General features: G+C 39.8%; 1 protein-coding gene across 1 annotated transcript in view; it reads right to left on the bottom strand.

Moving 5' to 3' along the window:
- The window catches only part of SNX7 (sorting nexin 7), a 110,188-nt gene extending 90,756 nt beyond the window's left edge, over positions 1–19,432 (bottom strand). Inside the window, exon 1 of the mRNA XM_059375489.1 lies at positions 19,187–19,432. Coding sequence (XP_059231472.1) covers positions 19,187–19,426 — 240 coding nt within the window. The 5' untranslated portion in view covers positions 19,427–19,432. The remainder of the gene's footprint in view (positions 1–19,186) is intronic.
- Between the last annotated feature and the right edge of the window lie 4,587 nt (positions 19,433–24,019).

The raw sequence follows: 24,019 nt of genomic DNA, 5'->3' as shown, positions 1-24,019 counted from the left end.
AATTGTCTAGGGCCATTTGGGCAAATGACCCTGGATAACATTTGATATTTTTTGTTAATTGATCAAAGATGCTTAATTAAATAGGAAATTTTAAAATGCCTGGGATCACATGGAAATTGGATTGTCAAGATAAATTATGGAATGCTAACACAATGGAACACTAAGGAGTCATTAAAAATGTAATTTAGAGGTTCCAAATAAATATGCAGTCAGCAGGTATAAAAATATCTCTGTATAGTATATATTGTATATAGTACAGCCACTTCACTACATTAAGTATCTGTTTTTGCAATCCAAAGATTTTCATTTTTCTGGAAAATGGTGAAAAGCAAAAACAGTGCTCAGCGAAGGCTCTGCAGCCAACCCTGAGAAAGGCGGGGTGCACCCCACGCAGTAAGAGTGGCGCCACCAAGCTCCTTCCCCAGGAACTACACTCAGCATCAGGGCCTCAAACTCCACCGCTTGAACTGTGTCTGTGAACATCAGTGCTTTATCTCCATTTATTTTGTGCATCCATTAGCAAAATGCATCTTAAGGTGCCAGAAAAAGCCTAAGAGAGGTTGTGTTTTGGGTCTGGGAAAGCTTAAAAATTTTTTCCATATAGATTAATGGTAACTGCTTCTTCGCTTTAATCTATCTCAGCTTACAAAAGATTTCATAGGAATGCTCTACTTTCAGATGGGGGAGGGGTCCTGTAGTAGCTTTTTAAGCTGACAAATTTTAATTTGACAGGCACGGGTACTTTAAATTTCCCTGACACTGCACACAACCATGTGCTTTGGTATTCTTTGTAGTCACCCTCTTAACTCACCACAGCCCACTTCTTTTTTTTTTTTTTCACAGCCCACTTCTTATACCTACTACATAATTTAGCATTCTATTTCTTCTGCTTAAAATGCATCCTTTTGTAGAGCGGGAAAGATCTGCATGAATTTACAAAAGCTCACAATTCCAATGAGCATAGTGTGGTGTCAAAAATATGCTTCGATATCGAGCAAAGGAAGAAAATTACAGGCTGAAATTTAGCAACATCCAAGATTCAGTAGAAGGATTTAAATTACTATGAATCACTCAAAAACATTCTTAAAACCTCAATAAAACTGACTATCCAAAGACTTTTATATTCACTTCAAAAAAGGGGAAAGAAAATATAATGACAATGTTTAAAAGATTTACATTTGGACATGAATAAGAGAAGAAAATAAGTGTTTGAGAAGATCCAAAGAAGCAATTAACCAAAAAAGCCCTCCATTTAACCTTTTGTGGTGGATGCTTTTCAGGAGAAATGGATCATTAAAATTTGTTCTTTCCAAACAAAGGTCTCACCTCCACAATAATGTGTGCTTCTTTCTCTCATTAGTTCTCTCTCTCTTTTTTCTCTCCCTGCCCGCCTCCCTGAACTTTATTTATATGTCCATTCATTCTTAGCATTTGGATAGATGTCCATTATCTACTGGTCTTCTAGACAATGAAAGGACACCATTTCATTTTCTTTCTTCAAGAGATTAAAGCAGAAGGGAAATGATCTGTGTGGTAGATCTCTACTTCTTAAATAACATTGAATACCCTCCTTATAGCTAGCATAGTGAAGACACACAGGCACACACACCAAAATCCTGGGATGGTTTCCAGCCCAGATGTGAACATAATATATAATGTGTAACAGTGAAGCCAGATTATTGTAAGAAGTCTTTGTCCTCTACCCTTATTCCAAACCAACACATCCATCATGAGAGAAACCTCTTAAATGACTTTACTTAGTTAAATGGACATTAGAATTGTGTTAGCATGACACTGAAATTTATTGACACAACCAATTACAAATTAAGTGTAAGTTTTCCTTGTTGCTACATTTGGTTTAGAATAAGCATTTGTTATGGATTAAATTCTGTCCTTCCAAAATTCATATGTTGAAGAGACCTAACACCGCATACCTCAGAGTGTGACCTTATTTGGAGATAGGGTCTTTACAGAGGTTTATTAAGCCAAAATGTGGCCACTGGGGTGGGCTCTTATGCAACATGACCCACCGGTGTCTTTATAAAAAGAACAAAGTTAGACACAGAGACATGTATAGAGGAAAGACAATGTTGAGAAACATGAGGAGAAGACAGCCATCTACAAGCCAGGTGGAGGGGCCTGGAACAGATTCCTTCCTCACTGCTCTCGGAAAGAACCAACCCCACTGACACATGCACTTCAGACTTCTAGCTTCCAGAGCTATGAAAAAGATAAATTAATGTCTCTGGTTTCAGACCGCTTATCTACGGTCCTTTGTTACAGTAGCCCTGGCAAACTGACAGCATTTCTTTCTTTTTTTTTTTTTTTAATTTATTTGACAGAAATCACAAGTAAGCAGAGAGACAGGAGAGAAGAGGAAGCAAGCCCCCCGCTGAGCAGAGCCCAATGCAGGGACTCGATCCCAAGACGCGGGCATCAGGAACTGAGCTGAAGGCAGAGGCTTTAACCCACTGAGCCACCCAAGCGCCCACCCAGGCACCCACTGAACCACCCAGGCGCCCACTGACAGCATTTCTATACACAGAGTTGCACACAATAAAAATTTAAGGAAGGAAGCAAGGGTGGAATGGTAGGAAGGGGGAATGGTATGATTACTGCATTGCATCCTTGCTCCTCCATTCCTTCATTTTCTTACAGGTTAACAATCAGCTCCAGTAATTTCTGAGAAATGCTTTTGCCTCCCTCCTTTAATGATCTTGGATGGTTCCGAGGCTCTACGATGGATATAAATAAAAAACATCCCTGAATTTTAAAACAAACAACGGCCTGCCAATATTTGAGTACTCAGGAGATAAACACCAAAAGAAACAGGTTAAAAGGTGAGAGACGACCTTTCTAAAAGGTGTCCTTCCTGAATACTTCCCACTAAAAGGCTACTTGGAAACATCTCATAAATATAACATGAATTACTCTTATAATACTAAATCATACCCACCATCTGTGCACAAACAGCTATTTTCTTTTTACAAGTAGAGGGGAAAAAAATCAATGTGAGAAGTGTGATAAATCAGAAGAGTGGCATGAAAAGGCCACGCAAATAAAATTTGCTGATGCGCAAGAAACACACACACCAAGAGACATCTGGTAAAAAAGCAACTTAAAGTGGAAGGAGTTTGAGAAACTGTGTTATGAGGGATACTCATCCTGATGGGCCTAAATTTAGACATACCAGCTGTGTTTTGGTTTACAGCTCCTTCCAATCTGCCTGCTTATAATAATAATAAAAAATCAGAAAGGCCTTCTTGCGGAACACTGTTGAAAATGTGATTGGGGGAAAAGCCAGCCCATGTCATGTTCTATAAAGGGGCATACAACACTCTAATCTTATTTGACATAATTTCCAGGGCTATGTAGGATATATCCCCTTGTATGCATATATGATAATTGATTCATCCACTTTTCTGTTTCTAGCATTTCTATTTTCTAACTTTGTTGCCTTGAATGTACTTGGACTACCTCAGGTTTTGTGAACTATAAAGCTATATACTAATCATGTAATTTTTCACATCATTCTATCTGACAGAAAATTTCCCTCTGTCCACCTCCCCCCAAAACATGGTATATTAAAAGAAAAAGTCTCTGTAGTCTGGCAGAAAGGTCAGATCTTACCTTGGATCACAGAGGATTAAGGAGAGGATTAAAAAAAAAAGAGGAATAAATGTGATACATACATCATCTGCTTGAAGACTTTGTATGCATATCTTAGGTAAACCTTACCACAACCCTGTTGAGTATTTTCTAATCCCCCCTCCACATTTTTTTTTAAACCAGATAGCAATACTCATGATTTTTGACTTCACAATAGTGAGAAAGTGACACACTTTCAGTAGAAACCATACTTTGATTTTGAATTTTGATCTTTTCTTGGGTCAGCGATACACACGCTACGTAATATTCTTTCATACTGCTGGACAGTAGTGTTCCAGTTAGCCATGAGATCATGAGGGTAAACAGCCAAGACACTTAACACTTAACACATGCTCTACACATAAAATCAATCTGTTTTTCACTTTCAGGACAATATTCAGCAAATTCAGTATCTCAGGTGAATGAGATATTCACCACTTTATTATAAAATAGGCTTTGTGTTAGATGATTTTTGCCCACCTGTAGGCTAATGTAAATATTCTGATCATGTTTAAGGTAGGCTAGGCTAGTTATGATGTTTGGTAGGTTAGTTGTATTCAATGTATTTCAACTCACAATATTTTCAATTTACCCCATCATATGATGTAACCTCATCATAAGTGAAGGAAGATCTGTATATTTTTTTGTACGTATGAAAATACTCTAGAGTAAAAAATCACTTAAAAACTTTGGAGGGGGAGCACCTGGGTGGCTCAGTCTGTTAAGTGTTTCTCCTCAGCTCTGGTCATGATCCCAAGGTCCTGGAATGGAGCCTTGTGTCGGGCTCCCTGCTCAGCAAGAAGTATGCTTCTCCCGCTCATGCATGCCTCCCCCCTTCTCTTGTGCTAGCTTCCTCGCTCACTCTCTCAAATAAATAAATAAAATCTTAACAAAAAAAGTTATAAAAGGTGTGCTCATAGAGGATAAGGTTATATTTTTGGATTACTGAAAACTATCCAGTAATTTTCTTTTAAAGTCTTCTCATAAAACTTAGAAATAAAAATAAAGTTCCATTGACAGTTTGTAGGTAGGCAAAAGTAAGTAAGTTCTAGATTTTTAGCATTTGTATTCTTTTAAGGGCTTTCTAATACTCAGACACACACATACACACACACACACACATTAATATTTTTATTCACCTTAGTAAATATCACTGCATATGTAAGCTATGACAGGTAAATAAAAAGTAAAATGTTAAGGCTAAAAGACAGGTAACGCTCCCACATGGTGTGTCATCCAAACCACTGGTACAGTTCTATGTATGCTTCACGAATATGTCATGTTACTGCATGCCAAAGATATTTAAAGCCCTCAATGTTAAATCCACAAATGACAAGTCTACTAAACTTGCCTCAAAATGAGTTTGGGGTACTGGATACACATATTAAACACAGTATCAGCCAGTTCGAACCAGACCAGAATAGGTAGAACATCAACCAGAATAGGTAGAATAACTACCTATTCTAGATTTAGTGACGACTAAGTAGGAGAGGGGCAAACCAGGAAAAAGAATTACTCTGACCAGAATTGAAGAAGTTGAAAATAAGTTCTAGGGGCAGACAACACTGCAGACCCAACTTAGGGATGTAATAAAATTAAAAATAAATAAATAAATAAATAAATAAATAAATAAAAATGGTCCCTCAGGAGCACAGCAAACTGACTGTACACTTTAACAGGCATGACTAAAATGGATTCTGACACACAATAAATTTTAACTACCCTCCTTAATCAAAGTTTCATCTTTGTAGATGGTTTCTAGGGAAAAGGTTGAGTTGTCCTGATATCAGCCACACCAACAACATTAAAAGCATTCCTAAGAGCCTTAATATATACTTCTAATATATCAAGAAAACTAGTAGATAGTTAAAACAGCTGTACCAGGAATATTCTTTTCCTCTAGCACTTTCAAATAACATGACAAATACTACATATCATGAGTCATTCAACTGGGGAGCTATATCCACACACAAGGCACACTTTAGAGATATTGAGGGTTTGGTTCCAGACAACCCAAATAAAGGGAATATTGCAATAAAGTGACTCAAATGAATTTTTTGGTTTCCCAATACATAGAAAAGTCATGTTTACACTAAACAGTAGTCTACTGAGTGTGCAATAGCATTATGTCTAGAAAATGTACAGTCCATATAGTTTAATTACCAAACACTTCTTTGCTAAAAAATGCTGACCATCACCAGAGCTTTTAGTGAGTTGTAATGTTTTTGCTGGCAGAGGGTTTTGCCTCAATGTTGATGCTGCTGACTGACCAGGGTGGTGGCAGCTAGAGGCTGGAATGGCTGTGACAATTTCTTAAAATAAGACAACACTGAAATTTACTGAAAATATTGACTCTTCCTTTAACAAACAATTTTTCTGCGGAGTATGATGCTGTTTGAAGCATTTTACCCACAGCAGAACTTCTTTCACAATGGGAGTCAGTCCTCTCAAGCCCGCTGCTGCTTTTATCAACTAAGTGTGTGTCATATTCTAAATCCTGTGTTGTCATTTCAACTGTCTTCACAGCATCTTCACCAGGAGTAGAGTCCAGCTCAGGAAACCACTGTTTGCTCATCCGTAAGAAGCAGCCCCTCAGCTATGAACATTCGATCAGGAGATCACAGCCATCCAGTCACATGTTCAGGCTCACCTGCTGCTGCTAGTCTTCTTGCTGTTTCCACCACATCTGCTGTTCTGCCTCCACTGGAGTCCTGAGACTGCCAAGTCACCCATGAGGGCTGGGATCAACTTCTTCCAGACTCCTGTTCATGTTGACATTGTGACCTCTTCCCCTGGATCATGAATGTTCTTAATGGCATTCTGTCCCAGAAGGTTTTTGACTTTCTTGGCCCCCAGATCCATCAGATACATCACCATGGCAGCTACAGCCTTATGAAATGTATTTCCTAAATAATAAGGCTTAAGGAGTAGAAATCACTCGTTGATCCACAGGCTGCAAGATGGAAGTTGTGTTAGCAGGCGTGAGAACAACAGTAATCCCATTATCCATCTCCATCAGAGCTCCTGGGTGACAAGGTACATTGTCAGTGAGCAGTCATATTTTGAAAAGAATATTTTTTCTGAGAAGGAGGTCTCAATAGTGGGCTTAAAATATTGGGTAAACCATGTTGTAAACGGATGTCTCGTCATCCGGGCTCTGTTGTTCCACTTTTGGGGCACAGGCAGATTTGTACAGATTTGTAATTCTTACAGGTTCTAGGATTTTCAGAGTGGTAAATGAGCATTGGCTTCGACTTATAAAGTCACCAGCTGCACGAGCCCCTAACAGCAGAGTCAGCCTGTTCTTTGGATCTTTGAAGCCAGGTGTTGACTTCGGTCTAGCTATGAAAGTCGTAGTAGGATCTTCTTCCAATAGAAAACTGTTTCTTCTGGGGTGCCTGGGTGGCTCAGTTGGTTAAGCGACTGCCTTCAGCTCAGGTCATGATCCTGGAGTCCCGGGATTGAGTCCCACATTGGGCTCCCAGCTCCATGGGGAGTCCGCTTCTCCCTCTGACCTTCTCCTCTCTCATGCTCTCTCTCAAATAAATAAATAAAATCTTTAAAAAAAAAAAAAAACAATAACAACCTGTGTCTTCTACATTGAAAATAGTTGTTCAGTGTAGCCACCTTTATTAATGAGCTGAGCTAGACCCTGCAGATACCTTGTTGCGGCATCTCCATTAGCACCTGTGGCTTCACCTTGCACGTTTATATGACGGAGATGGTTTCTTTCTTTAAACCTCACTAACCAACCTCTCTAGGTTCTAGCTTTTCTCCTGCAGCTTCCTCTTCCTCACATCTCTCAGCCTTCAGAGAACTGAAGAGTTAGGGCCTGGCTCTGGCTTAGGCTTGGGGTTAAGGGAATATTGTGGCTGGTTTAATCTCCTCTTTAGACCACTAAAATTCTCTTCATATCAGTAATAAGACTGTTTCATTTTTTATCATTCATATGTCTACTGGAGTAGGACTTTAAATTTCCTTTAAGAACTTCTCCTTTGCATTCAGAGGTTGGCTGTTTGGTGCAAGAGGCATAGGTTTTGGAATATCTTGACTTTTGACATGCTTCTTTGTTAAGCTTAATTATTTCTAGCTTTTCATTTAAAGTGAGAGACATATGCCTCTTCCTTTCACTTTAATACTTAGAGGCTACTGTAGGGTTATTCATTGGCCTAATTTCGATATTGATGCATCTCAGGAAATAGGGGGGCTCAAGGAAAGGGAGAGTGATAGGGGAACGACCAGTCAGTGGAGCAGCCAGAACACGCACAACATTTATGTATTAAGTTCCCCATCTCATACGAGTGTTGTTCCTGGAACCCCAAAACAAATTACAATAATAACATCAAAAATCACTGATGACAGGTTAGTAACAAATATAATAACGCTTAAAAAGTTTGAAATATTGCAAGGATTTTCAAAATGTGACACAGAGGCACAAAGTAAGCAAACACTGTTAGGAAAATGGTGCCAAGAGAGCTGCTTGACACAGGGCTATTACAAATTTTCAATTGGTAAAAAATACAGTATTGGCAAAGCCTGCAATAGAGGAAAGAATAATAAAATGATCAAGCCTATAATATAGCATTTAAGAGACAATACCCCAATTCTGGTAGCACTCTCTATAATAAGTAAAAACCATATAGTAACAAATATATTTGTGAGTCTCTGACCATCTCATTACAAATTGCAAAATGGATGAGCCTACAACTTAAAAACATTAATCTTAATAATGGCAAATACTGAAATTTTCTAAGGGACAGGGACTGTGCCTTAGCACCATCCACTTACATTACTTCATTTAATCCTGCCAACAACATGATGGGAAATAAGTGCAATCATCATCATCTGTATCTTATAGATAAACTTGTAGCATGGGGATCATAATAATTCTCCGCAAATCACTTATCTCAACTGGTAGAGCCAAGACCCAATCACCACTACCATCACCACCAGCCAATGCACACACAAAAAGAACCCAGTGTAGAAGATTTACTTCATTTTCCAAATGTTCACTGAATGTCAACCATGTGTCAGGCACTGGTTGGGGCTAAACAGCAGCCAAGATGGCATGCTTCCTGGCTCTTATGAAGCTTATACTTTAGTTAAGTGGGAGGGTTGGAGATAAAATACAAGTAAACATAGAGAATGAAGCAGGAAAATCCCACATTTGAGTAAGTATTAATAAACAAGTTTATAAATTCCAAAATAAAAGTGTGTGTGTTGTGGGGGGGATTCCTGGGATTAAAGGTTAAGGAAGGGAGAAAGAATTGATAAAGCTGTGAGGGAACGTGTCTTTCAGGAGGTAATATTGAAAAGGAGGCAGAAGCACCTGAGTGGCTCAGTGGTTAAGCCTCTGCCTTCGGCTCAGGTCATGATGTTAGGGTCCTAGGATCGAGCCTCACATTGGGCTCTCTGCTTAACAGGAAGCCTGCTTCTCCATCTCCCACTCCCCCTGCTTGTGTTCCCTTTCTTGTTGTGCCTCTCTCTGTTAAATAAATTTTTAAAAATCTTACAAAAAAAAAAAAAAAAAAAAAAAAAAGAGGAGCCAGTGATGAAAAGACACTAAGAGAAAAGGAATCCAGTCTGGAGAATCAATGAGGCCTATGACAGGAAAGGACTCAGAAAGTTGGAGTGACCAGAAAGGTGGTAAGTGGTGGGAACAAACACAGGCTTTGGTGAAGGTATAAACAACAAAATACTCACTTTACCATTTACTGTGTCAGAATTTCTCTTAGTTATGCTCCTTACCTAGTGAAAACTTTTCTTTTTTGTATTCAATACCCTATAGGGAAGAAAAAACGTGTTTTTCCTTATTCAGAGAGGTCTACCCTGTCATTTGCCTCTAGCTTTGCCACAAGACCACTGTGGGAGATGGTATGATTATTCCCAGTGGCCCTCTGTCTCCCTAGGAGAGGATTATATCTCCTGGTTAAATGCCAGGTAACTTTCAGTGCCTCCTTCTGGAAGGAAAATAGCTTCCCACCGCAATAGATTTGCTCAGTGACTTAGTTTGGATAATGGCATGTGTCTGGGCAGATTTGGGAGCCATTACCTGTTTTCACCAGTGCTCCTATTTTTTTTCCCTCTGCCAGAGGAATCACATGTCCCAGTTAGGGGTCTTTCCTTCTGTCTTGATCCCAGAATGAAGAAGACATGTGAAAGAGACTCAAAACATGGAACACACTCATAGCTCAGTTACAGTTGACAGATTCATGAAAAAGAAATAAGCCTTTATTGTAGGTAAGTCACTGAGATCTTGTTGCTTATATTACAGCATAAATAGTGAAAGCTGATGAAAATATTATTCGATGTTCAATTAGATTAAATATATATTTATATATGTGTGTACGAACACACACACACACACACACAACTTTCTCAAAGTTAATGCAGAAGAACAAATTAGGGATTTTTTTCCCCAATTTTGAAGATTCTTATCCAAAGAGTTTACCATTTGTTTTTGATCACGTGTAATAAGGTTTTCATTTCAATATTAAACAGGATTTCTATTCCTAACATTTCATTTCAAATGATTAAGCTCTGTTTTTCATTTCAAAATAAAAACTATTTCTTATACCAAAAAATTAGAGCCATGACTAAAAAATAATAAAATTACAGGAAAAATGAACCTAAAAATATTATGTTAATTAAATGAAAGAAACCAGACACAAAAGACCACATATTGTCTGATTCCATTTATATGAAATTTCCTGAAAAGGCAAATTTGTAGAGACAGAAATAACAGATTAGAGGTTGTCCATGGCTGAGAGTGAAACAGAGACTAATTATAAATAACGTGATGGATTTTGGGGGGGATATAAAAATGTTCCCAAACTTGTTTACAGGGATGGTTATGCCACTCAGTAAATTTAATTAAAAAAATCACTTCTGGGTGAAGTTTATAGTATATAAATTATATCTCAGTGAAGTTACTTTAAAAAGTAAAAAAGAGTATTCCATACCATAGCATTTTCAAAATAAAAGACATATATATAAGCATACATATAATTCAGTTTTAATTTTAAAAACTATTGGTTTTAACTGGCACAGAATCCTCTGTTCTGTGCATTTTACTGATTTTTATGTCAGTATTTGTTACTAAATTTGATTTCCTGACTATCCTTTTTTATTAATATTATAGTTAACAAAACTGTGTTATCTAGCATGATTGGTATATACAGTGTCAGTTAATAAAATATTCCATTTAAAACAGAAAATCCTTCAAGTATATAAATTTTTACTTGTTTACTGAGAAAACTTTAATATACATTCCTAAAATGAATAACTATGAAAGTTTACTTTAGCTTTTAGTCTTATATCCTGTTTGGAAAGTGTGGGATACAAATAAATATTAAAATAAAATAAATTTTGAACACTACAACCACACAGCTATTGAATCTGTGTTTCTTTTTGATCACACTGGCCATTTCTAAAAATGTAGGAGGTTACCAGTTAAGAGTTAATACTAGAGCATTCTATCAGAACCTCAAGGATGCAGAAATAAAATTGCAACTTTAAAACTCAATAAAACATTTTTTAGAGTATATTATGTTCAAATCTGGTGCCCTTTGACATCATTTTCCCAAAACATTTTAATAATATTCCCCATTGTCACAGATCAATAAATAAATACTGTTGCCTGCATAAAAAACTTTCGTAAAGGTTCTCATGGATTTTATTTTTCTTTTCACTATACAATATCCAATCCCCTTTCCAAATACAACATTGGCTATAGTTTCTGTTAATGTTTATCCCTTTCTGCCCCTGCCATGTTCAGCCTGCACATCTACTCTGCGAGTACCTAATATGCACCATTTCATTCCTTTCCTGCTGTAATTAGTTTCCATTGCTTGCAACCAAGCTTTTTGATTGAGATAGGTGCTATTAGCTCTAAAAGTTATTTTTTCCTAGTAAAAAAGGTTCTTAAGTGATTCCCTTGGGGCTTCGAGGGGGTTTTGTTGTTGTTTTGTTCTTGCTTTGTTTTGGTTTGCTTTGCATTTATTTCTTCTAATAAAATTCAAAAAGGAGATTTTGTCCAGGGTTGACATTCAACATAGCCCTGTGTCATCTAGCAGTAACATTTACTCACCATTTATTAAGACCAATTTGTTTTAATTCTATTTGGTTTAGTATCCTGATAGGAAGGACCAACACAATACAAATTGAATTTACCAAAAACAGATCATTAGCAAATTACCGTAATAATTGGGTCTATACACAAGAAAAAAATCATAGGCCATATCACTCAATAACACATTTATCCTATAAATATTTAAAGTTCCTACTCTCCTACCATCAAGAAGTTTCCTCTATTGGAGATAGACAAGCAATCAAGATGAGAAATAAACACCTATTCATAAGGTAATGTAGTAAGTATTACAAGATTCAGAACAGCATTATGGGGAGCACAGAGTGGAGAAATTAATTCTAGCTGAAGAATGAAGACGCTCTTAGGTAAGAGGCAGTTTTACATTAGGCCATAAGGAATACAAAGGAATTTGCTTTGTCAACCCAACAATAACTACACAGAGGTAGAAAAATTCGAAGCAAGCTCATGTAGTGACAAGTGAACCAACCTAGATCAGTACTTCTAGAATGGTACTTCCAAACTGTAAGGTGCAAACAAATCAATGCAGACTCCTGGTAACATACAATACAGATTGATTCATTATATCTGGGAAGTGGGTTCTGAGACTGCGTTGCTAGTGAGCTCCCGGGTGATACAACAGACTCAAAGACTCGGACTCAGTCGACCAAGGTTGCGGACGACAGAGTGGTGAGGCAGGAGAGCTGCAGGTAGCCTGATCATGCGTCTTGAATGCAAAATGCAACCGTATGATTAGAACTGTGTGCTCTGGAAACGTCAGTGTGGTTGTGAGCATATGGGATAGACTAGAGGCAGAAGATAAGAAGACTGAGACTTTATGAGACTATTATGAGACTATTTTAATGGTTCTCAGTAGTAACTGTATAACAACTTTCTGTTCTGGGAACAGAAAGAAGGCATAGATAGTGAAGATACCAAGAAGGTAAACTGATGGGGACTTCTTAGGTATGTCGGACACATGGAGAGTGAGTGGAAGGAATAAACAGAAAGTAACACTAAGCATTTTATCCTGGCTTTCTAAGGAGTTGTCACATCATCAGCAGAGATGTAAACGGAAACCATAACCAATGTGGGAAGAGAAGTATAAAAACTAGGGAATGGCAGAAGATAATGTGATTTGGGAATTAAGGTGAAGAGACAAGTAGGACCATCTAATTAAGACTTCCCACTACTATTGTAGTTAAATTTAGCATAAGTTAAAATTCTGCTTGTAACAGCCTCTTAATAGTGCAAAGGGACAGTCCGATCGCCACACCCTTCTCTCCTCTGGGACAGTCAGTCATCCGGCTCATGCTCAAACATTTTTAGTGACAGAATTCATGACCATGCTGAGTAATCCTTTCCCTTTTGGAACCTTCACTTAGAAAATTCTTCCATAAACTGACCCAAAACTTGTCTCCTCATTTTTTTGACCTAGCAATTCTAGTTCCATCCTTCAAAACTACAACCATCTAATCAACCTAGATCATAACAGCTCTTCATAAAGAATTAACCCAAGTCTTTTCTGAGCCAAACTACTTTTTGCGTTTCCCCAGCCTTTCTTCATATGTCATGGTTGCCAAAACATATCATCAGTGAAACCCCTTTGTTTATTCTCCCTCACAAGGGCAAATGTGTGGCAAGACTGTTTCCAGGGCAGTGTAGATGGATCCAAGCCCTCTTTCTGCTGAGCTCAGACAAGATCTCAGGCTCAATCTCAACACAGCATTCCAAAGAATTAATAACAAGGGACTAGCACTGGCAGCTGAGACATCCCTTTGACATTTTCTGATATAATTGATTCCCCTTTAAAATACAGAGGACGCAGGGTGCCTGGGTGGCACAGTGGGTTGGGTTCTAACTCTTGGTTTTGGCTCAGGTCATGGTCTAGGGGCTCATGGGATTGAGCCCCATATCTGGCTCTTTGTTCCCCTCTCCCTCTGCCCCTCCTGCTTGTGCATATATGTTCACTCTTTCTCTCTCTCTAAAATAAATAAACACATTTTTAAAATAAAATAAAATACAGAGAGTTTCATACAGGGATGAAACTTTGGGAGTGGCATGGACAATTCAGAGTACAGTACAATTAATATTTCACATGACCTTGAAAATATGATGCTAATTTAGATTCAGTATCACGTCATTTGTGTACACTGATCTTTCAGTCCCTGAAAACCGTTAGGAATGTTTATGCATATAATGGTCCCATACAAGGTCTCCCTAAACTTACTTTGAAATTTCATTATTTATTTAAATTCTATTGTCAACCATCTATGCTCTCTCATAAGGAGAACTTGAGGATTTTTTATTTTCTTTCTACTTCACTCCACCTCCTCCTCTGGAAGGAATGTAAGAGTACTTAACATATAAGAGGGCTATGATGGTAGATGGTGGAACCTCTAGTGGAAAGAATATAAACGTCCTAGATCAGGCCTACTTTACTTTGCTTTATGGGTTCCACTTTTTTTAACTGTCAAAATAAAACCCACTGAGGCAGAATCAGGATATGGATAGGGAAAGAACACATGACCTGACTGCTGGAATCCCACACTCTAGATTTTAAGTGAGTTGGACAGTTGGGCATATACACACAAATATTCACATACATTCATAGATGCTTGCATACTATATACTCACACACAACATATACATACATACATATTCATACATGCACACATTAGACACGTATGTATACACGTGTGTGCCTATGTCACACTCAAAAGTTTCATGTGGCTAGTGGCTGCTGCAGTAGGCACCTGTGTACAGCTATCAACAGTCAAGAGTGTTTGCTAAAGGCCACCAACTATTCACAAGCTCTTTACATACAGTAACTCATTTGATTCTCATATTTATTATCTGCCCTCATTTTACAGATGAAGAATCTGAGGCATTGAGAGGTTAAGTAATTTGCCCAAGGAAACAAGCCACGAAGCGGCGGAGCCAGGATTTCAAACAGACATTTCTTACCTATCAGCTCCGAACAGTACAGTGTCCCACTGGGCAAAGCACAGCCTGCACGGCGGCCTTTGATCATCCGGCCCTGGAAGCTGCCACTTCCACCAGACTTACTGGTTAGGCAGTCACAACCCCAGCCAGATTCAAGGAGGGGGAAGAGATCCCACCTCTAGTTAGGAAGGCGGCAGGTCACTGTATAGAAGAGCATATGCGACAGGAGATATAGATGTGTCTATCTTTATCCAAAGCTACTTGCCACACTTTTGTACTATGTATTGTGCTAGTTAGTCTTTTTATCCCCAATCTCCCAGCTCCCACCATCTCCTCTCACTATGGATGACATCACCTGAGCCGCTTTGGGTGGGTGGGTGGGAGGGGGTAACAAGCAGGAGACCCAAGAGCAGCAGAAGAGGAGCTCAGGGAATATACGATTTCTTTCTTACTCTGGCACCACGTTTCTGGCAGGGGTACTCCTCTACAGACACCTCTCTGTATGTACAGCTCCCGTGGAAGTGGTGGCCCCTTATCTACAGGTCCAGTTCTCCCTGGATTCCAGCAACACTGTAATACAGTTACACTCTCTTCCCACTAAACTCTGGGTGCCAATGGCTTTTTTGCCTCTGCAAGTTTCTCAGTAGTTCAGTATTACCTTGTTTGTTCCTGAACCCTGTCCCAAATCCTGTTAAGAAGTTCTTCATTAAATACTCTTCATTTAAGTCATCATAGAGAATTCTGATTCTTAACAGGGCCATGACTGATACAGACACACAATAGGAACCCAACAGAGACCGTGAAGGGAACAAATATGAAAAATTAATAACTAAACTTCCAATATTTCTACTAAGTATCTGACATAATTGTTGAATAGTACAATTATGTCCCTCTATCATAATGTCAAGACTGACAGAGATCAATATATATAAAAGCTGGCTATCTCAACAACTAAATTCTATTATTCTTTTGAAAATAACCTTTTTCACAAAAATGATTCAAAAGCATTGTTCAAATAAACATACTTGTTATATTTCTGACTGATCACCATACTATTTTCTATCATTGTTACAAAACCAGATTACCTCTTTCTTTTCATAGTGTTTATAAACAAAATACTAAATAGTTTATAGGTTTGATAGTTTTGCTGAAGATTGAAATTAAGCCTGCCTATACCTTCCAGAACTTTTTTGTCCATTATATTAAAAAAAGAATTATTTTTCTTAGTTTTGTTGCACCATGCCTACAATCCCTATCCCTTCAAACATGACTAGTGGTGAGGAGGTTAATTATATCTGTAAATCACTTGTTTATACTAGATGATACAGATCTCATTTTATGGTCTCGAATACCTTTTAAAAAGACCAATAACAGGATCTGTCATTTACCCAGTACCAGATAGGTACTGTACTGCTTGACTGTGACCTAGTTACCTTTGCTATGTTTCAGTTGCTACTCCTTCTACACATTACAGTATTTAATAAAAATAAAGACAAGGGTGCCTGGGTGGCTCAGTGGGTTAAGCCTCTGCCTTCGGCTCAGGTCATGATCTCAGAGTCCTGGGATCGACCCCCACATTGGGCTCTCTGCTCAGCGGGGAGCCTGCTTCCCCCTCTCTCTCTGCCTGTCTCTCTGCCTACTTGTGATCTCTGTCTGTCAAATAAATAAATAAAATATTTTAAAAAAATAAATAAAGACTATTTATTTTATTTTAACATATTATTTTCAAAAAAGAACTTTTTTCCTTTTTTTTTTTTTTTTAAATAGAAACCAGACTCTCTTCTCTAAATTTTTTGCAAGCCACATTTTGGCCCGGTCCTAACACTATTCTTACACTACTGTTATAATTTTTTTCCTTTTTCTTTTTTCTGTTTTTGAATCATTGGTCATGTTCTCCTACCTTCCAACATCTATATTTACTCTTTTAATCAATATCCTTTGCATTCCCTACAGTCTCCTGAGATTTGGTATCATTTTCCTCCTACTGGATTACCTGAAAACTCCAAACAATACTTTGTTTTGTTTTGCATCTCTCCTGATTTATATTGCCATTTAGAGTTTCTGTCACATCTTCCACCTGGACTCCAAGATTGACAGCAAGAACTGAATCATGTCTTTTTTTTTTCCAGACACTCAGTGCAATATCTTACATAAAAGTATTTCACATGTATTTGCCATGCACTTATAAGATACTATAGGAAGAAAAGAATTAATAATAAGCCAAAGATTCTACTCTTTAAAAAGCTTCTGGAGGGGATTATGATGATAGACATTCAGAAATAATCTAAGGGAATAAGACAAATGTTAGCCTGAATATTAAAGTAGTTGATCTGAAAGTATTAGAGGGTAGCAATAGTATCCTTTAGAAGTAATTGTTTCAGGTACTCCTGGGTAAACTGTGGGTCAGTGGGAAAGTTCTACAGAGCAGCAGGCTAGAAAGGGCGTGGTAGAGAGAGCAGGCCAAATGGAGAGGACTTTCTTAAATCTGCTTGTCTAACTAACTGTGGTTAATAGTTGTAAAACTCAACTTATAAGCAGGCAGCTAACTTAAAATTTTTCCAAGTACCCTTTTCAGACTTAATCAACATTACATATATACCTTAATCTACATGGCCAGTCTCTATAAACGTGGTTCTTAAGTTTTTTCCAAGTGTCTAACACAGGTAGGTATAAAGCACGAACAGGTGGGGTAGATCCAGGTGTATGGTGTATGGAGCTGAAGTTGACATACTTTTAAAAAGAATCCAAACTTACAAAACAAAATCAAATAGAAAAACAAATGCCAATTTAGAATGAGAAAAGAAATCTCAACAACTCTTCTAAGCCTTGGAGATCTAGATGCCTTTCTTCTGACATAGCTTTAGGCAATTAACCAGAAATGCTAACTTAGAAATGCTTCTGGTTGCGATCTGCCATTCCCTGCCCACCTAGAACATCCACAATTCCCAGTAACTCTCAACATTTCCAGAGGCCTAAGCCCATAAACATCTGAAGCTCCCATTCCACGAGCTTCATCTTAGATCTGCCTCTGGGCAGGAGCTCATTAAGACCATGATTCTTAAGAGGGAACTGGGACTCTTAGAATCTGGGGAAGGACAAAGAGCAGGACTGGGTTGAAACAATCCTAGATGATTCTGATACACAGCTGCCACTCCCAGCCAACCATCTCCCTCCCCCATGCTGGAAGTTTCACAACACAGAACCCTACACTAATATGCAAAGACTAATGGTATCTTAGAAGGCAATGTGAAGGATAGGCCAATTGTCCCGGATCTGAACATAAAGTATGTGTGGAATATAAAACGGCAGTGTTAATTTTTTTACAAGTGAACATAAAATAATTCCATTGTTTAACAATTTAAACACATTGAAAGGTCAAATAACTTTCTCAAGAGCACAAAACTGTTACTCTGTCTGAACATCGAGAATCTGATTGCGCCTACCATTTCATTTAACCCTAAAGGGAGAAAGGAGTTTTACACACTCCTCTTCGGGGTCACAGTATGCTTGTTCACTTTGTAACTCCAGTTTACTCTCCCAGAAAATAGCACTAGTTAGGAAGATCGCTTTCCCTAACACCTCAAGGTAACATTTAACCACTGCACAGGCTTCTTAGTAATTAATACATTGTTCTCATCTGGAGTGTTCTACCAGCAGCAATGATAAAAAACTGGGTTGACATTTTAACAGCCCTCTAAGAAAGGTATTTTCCTTTTCCAAAAAGAAATCACAACCACCAGTCTACAGGCACCACAAGTCTACCACTAAACCCGAGTGAATGTCTCTCCAACTCTACTGCAAGTTAGGAGGGCCCTTTGGTCCCGGATTTTCCCGGGGAAAGGAAAACGAAAGCGGCTGGCGGTGGGTTGGGGACCAATAGATCACTGAAAAAATCCTCAACTCCGCGGCCAAGGAGCTTCCTGCCGGACACAGAACCCGTTTGCTCTTGAAGAGGGGACTTCCTTGCCACCTGGTCTCACTGGGCGCAAGGCTCACACCTCCGGTGTCAATCAGTTCAGTCTCAAACCCACAATCAGTACCACTAAATCAGGAATAATTTCTCTAGACTAGGGTGATCTCTCTCCCCGAATTCTGGGCTGGCTGCGTTCGAAAAGAAGCGGCTAGGGAGGGGCACTCTCGGGCCACCGCCTCCCGCGCTTGGAAACTGTCCGGATGAGGTGTCCGCGTCAGACAGGAAAGGAGACAGAGAAAAAAGCGGACAAAATCACAACTTTGCCGACTCCACAAAGCCACGGCCGTGCGGAATGGAAGGTCAAAGTGCAGAGGAGGGCGCGCCCGCGGTTCCCGGCCCGGTCGGGACGCAGCCCGGAGTGCGGCGAGCTGCCTGCCCGGGTTGGGTGGCCGCGGAGACCCCACCCACCTCCAGCTCGGAGCCTCCGCCGGGGCCGGCCGGGCGCGCTGGGGGCGGCCGCCGCACCACGGTGCCAACTCCCGGAGTTGACTTGGAACTTTCCCGGGACGCGCCGCCTCCGCCGCCGTCCTCACCTTACTGAACACCTCCAGGTCGTCCTCGTCCTCGTCCAGATCCAGCACTTCGGCCTGCAGCAGGGCGGAAGAGCCGCTGCCGCCCAGGAGGGGGGCGTCGACCCCCGGGCTCTCCCCCGTGGCGCCCCCAGCCGGGAGGCCGGAGGAGCGCGCCTGAGATGCCAGGCGGTCGCCCTCCATCCCGACAGTGCGCGCCCGGCCCGCCGCGGCTGCCAGCCCGGCTCCCCCGAGCGTGCCCATTGGCTCCCGCGCATCCTGCGCAGACGCGGAACTGGCGGGGCCAGCGCGGGGCCGCCTCGTCCCCACCTGGCTCGCGGCCTGCTGGAGACGCGGGGAGTGGGGCTCGTGGGCCCTGGCGAGGGTGGGGAAAGGGCCGCTGTCCGGGGGAGGAAAGCCGAGCGCGCGAAGGTTGGAGGAGGGCGTCCTCACCTGCCCTGGCTCGGGGACGGCCGAGCGTGGGTTTCCGCGGGGGCGGGGGGTCTGGGCAGAAGCGACAGAGCGAACCGTCAACTTCGGGGGGATCCACAAGCAGGCTGGAAGGCAGCCGACCCATCCCGCCGAGAGAAAAAGCCAGTACTGTATTTCCCGTATTTTAAATGGTTGTTTTTCTTCTTGGTTGTGGTTTTGGAGTCCGTCTTTTACCAAGGCTAATGCAAAAATAAAAGACTTGAAAAGCTCCCTTCTGTTTTTGTAATTGATTTTTGACCCAGTGACCGGACTGTGTGGTCATCTCACTGTCAAGCCAAGGAAGTTGTATTTAAAAACTATTTTCAGCCACTTTCAAATGTGCCTTTACTTCTGGACGTCTTCCTCAAGTTAATGAGCAGAAATGTGTCTAAGAGTCGAGGACAGCGAGGGGACCTGGCCACCAAGAAATAATCTTCAAACTTTGCACGGCCAATGCCAAGCTATAATTAGTTTTTCACTGCTTATTATTTTTTTTTTCAAAAAATAAGTTTAAAAAAAAAGGAAAATTGACCCCAAATTGATATATTTGGAGACTATCTTCATGTTTTATTATTTAACTCCTCTAAGTCCCAGCCAGCTCATTTCTTCATCGGTCCTGGAAAGAATGTCTAGTAAGTTTGCCCGTAGGCAGGGAGGAGGCTAAGTCAGACTTGACTCCTGGCAAAATATTTAACCCAATGTTTAGAGTTCTAATAAAATTGAAAGATAGATTTAATATTTGCAGAAATAGAGCTTTTCTCTACTTCTGATTAGAGGATATGGCCTTAATATTATGTTACCTCTTAACCATTCAGATGTACCTCCCATTGCTTTCAGTTCACATATGCACTTCATAAGTCAGGCTGGTCAGCTGCCCAGTGAATATAGTCTTCCTATACTTTTTGGTTCCCAGAATACCATCTCCTACTCATCCTTCAGGAATTTACAAGAGTCCCATCTCTTTCTAGAAGACTTTCCAAGTTAACACTGCCTGTTCCCAATTTAGCATTTAATTTTATGTCGTTTTATAGATTGTATTTATTGCATGTAAATGCCTTATATTTCTTAGCAAACTCTCATATTTTAAGGTTGAGGATCACATTATTTATTAATAAGCCACAGTATCAGATATACTTGCTTAAAAAGGCTCTGTGCTAATGTCTAAAAGGAATACAAGTTATTAAAAGACTATTTATTTCCTCTCTAAGCTCATTCTGGCCAGTGAGAGATTCAAGGTTTTTTAACTGCAGTCTGAACCAGGAAATGCTTAAGGATACCATGACTCACACAATTGCCAGAAAGCATAAAGATGGGCTCAGAAAAAAACTATGCCGCAGAACTCATGTGCAGACCCTGCTGCCACCGTTGCTGATCCCTGGATGCCACAGAGAAGCACCTCTGCTATTACTTCCACAAAAATGCCCCACAGTCCTCTCTCCAGTGTTAATAGTTCTAGTATCAAAAGCCCGGAGGAAAGATCTGCTTGGTGCACCTGGCCAAATCCCACAGAGATTTCTAAGGCAAAGAATTTTCTAAACATAGAAAGGCCATATTGATGCTGGTCAGAAGGAAAAAAAGAACAAAAAAAAAAAAAAATCCCTACCACCAGAATTCACTCCTTTGACTGCCTAACATTAATATCATATTTCTTCATGTACTTTCTCCCCCCACCCATGTCCATTCCCGCAGAATATAGTTCAGTTATGCCTCAAGCACTTGGGAGAATAGTCCTTAACTCCCCAAAGGAAGAAAAACCAAACCTATCCATGACTGGTACAGCTCCAAGTCTAATATGTCTATTCCTCCTCCAGTTCTACAATCCTGTTGATATTTTGCAACTTACGGACTAAAGTTTTGAATTTAATTACCAGCATGCCATGCCTGCTTATTCAATGGCGTGAAAAATCCCAAACTGCCACACAACAGTCTACACTTCCCATTAAATGGGATCATCACTGGGTTCTTTAGTGGGAGAATTCTTATTTGGGTACCAAAGCCTATCAACCAGCATGCTTCAAAATTTTAAGTACAGGTGTAATATTAAGAGGAAGCCTACCCAGTCCTGCCCCTTGGTTCCTAGACTCTTTTTCTGATTATAGGATAAATAGTATCATATATTAAATTTTGTTTCTTAGAACATACATCTTGTCAAAAACCTTCCTCTCTCTCATCCTTTCCAGTTGGGATCTCCTGAGGCCATAATCAAGTCTTTAATATTACATTCAGCCATCCATAAAGTTAGCTGTTTCTGGTAATGGGATTCATGATACGACAGGTCACCCCTTGGATATTACCCAATGGCTTTGCTTTTTTTGCTGGACAGTAATTTAATTGATTAGAAAAAAAATGTTATGTGTAAAATCTGAGGGGAAAGCAACCAGTTAGTGAGTTCATGGATGATCTTGTTGGGAAAAACTGAGCAGGAAAAGCAAACCCAATGTATCTTTGTCATTAAGGACAAATCATGGCATCCTCCAGATGGGCGGCAGGTGGACCAGAAGTATTTGCAGCTGTGGTGAGATGAACACTTAGCCATGGAAGTAGCCAGTTGTCCTTTAGTGTGTGGGAAAACCATGTTGTTAAGCTGGTGCATAGCATACATCATCCCCACCATACTGGCTGTGGAAGAAGCTTAGGAGTGCCTGGGAACAAAATAGTATTAGCATTGACAGAGCAAGAATTCTTATCAAACATACTATCTGATCAGATAAATACATCAAATGGAGTTTTGGGAAAACACTGCCAGGGCTACAAATATGCTTTTATTCTGGGACCATTCCAAGAAGCCACATACACCTTGACTTCTAGAGTCTACCTGTTACCCTCTAAGTCCCATCCAACAACCCTTAGTCTCTGTCCTTGGAGCAATAGAGAATCTTAATCCCAGCCTCCCTCCTTTGTAGCACAGTGGGCATTGTTATATACCATGGGGGAGGATGTCTCCATTCCATTGCCCTTTTTCACAGAAGTACACTGATTCCAGAATATGATAAAGGACCATCTGTAACCCAGATTTGAAATTTTTACCCCTAGTTAACTGCTCAAATAGAACTCCCTGTGTGATCCCAACAGTATGCCTGTGGTTGGTAGCAAGAGCCAAATGCTCATGCAATGTATACTTTTGGGACTAATTTTTATATGTACCATTTCTACATGAGTATGGTTTGCTGAAGGCTTATCTAATTTTATGATTTTTTGTTAATATTTTATAGTGCTTATTTCATGATGAGCTGCTCAGGTCACATACTCACATGATGTCCCATGCTTAGGTATTTAGTATTTGTTAAAACCCCATAGCAAGCCAAGGGCTTGTTTCCTAAGTGAAAAAAAGGACAACATGTTTTGCCTTAAAACTTGATGGTTTTGATTCTCTTTCAAAGCTTGTCACAGGTTCCAGAGCATCCCGTTTCCACAAGTTCATTGATAATAGTATCAATAGTAGCTAATTCTTACTTCCTTTGAGTCAGACAATGTTACCTCTGTAACTTTACCTCTCTGTAAATAGAGAGCTTTAGTGACTTATCCAAGGTAAATAGTAAGTGGTGTAATTTGTAGTTCACTGAAAGACGGTGTTGTGTATGTTGCCTTAAAAAAAAAAATAGAAAAGAGGGGGCACCTGGGTGGCTCAGTCAGTTGAGCATCTGCCTTTGGCTCAGGTCATGATCCCAGAGTCCTGGGATTGAGCCCCGCATCCAGCTCTCTGTTCTAGCAGGAAGCCAACTTCTCCCTCTCCCACTACCCCTGCTTGTGTTCCCTCTCTCGCTGTGTCTCTCTCTGTCAAATAAATTTTTAAAATCTTAAAAAAAAAACAGAAAAGAGGAATAATAAGGACATTTGGGGATTCTTGGTTCTTGAGAGAATGAGACTGAAATTAGCTGATGCTCTGACTGTCCCCGGGAGGACTGGCCTCTGTAATCTGAAAGTTTGCATTATCATGAAAGAATAAAGGAAGTGAAACTTTGTAAAATATGCACTCAATAACAAAACTTGGGCCTCCTGTGGGAAAGCTATCTCCCCCTCCCCCAAAATTCTAACCAAGGTCCAGGAAGTCACACTTCAGAAAATTCCTAGTGTCTCTGAATTAATGATATATCTCTGAAAATTCTGGCACAACTGAACACAAACTCTCTCTTCAAAACACTTCTGACAGAGTTTCTACAGATAAAACTCTACTGCAGAGGAGATCACAATGCAAGTTAAAAACGTTCAAGAAAGCCACCTATCATGTGCCAGAATCACTATATAAAACTATTAAGAGGATTACAGCCTAAAGAACTTTAAGCAGTATGCAAAAATATGAATTATTTAATAAATAAAGGGTGAAAATAACTACAAGATGCTATAAAAATAACTAAAAATTGAGAAATAAAAATAAAGTTATTGTGC

This window comes from Mustela nigripes, chromosome 14, assembly GCF_022355385.1.
Source record: "Mustela nigripes isolate SB6536 chromosome 14, MUSNIG.SB6536, whole genome shotgun sequence".
Lineage (NCBI taxonomy): Eukaryota > Metazoa > Chordata > Mammalia > Carnivora > Mustelidae > Mustela > Mustela nigripes.
The sequence above is the reverse complement of the archived record's forward strand: the minus strand, read 5'-3'. Positions and strand labels throughout refer to the sequence as shown.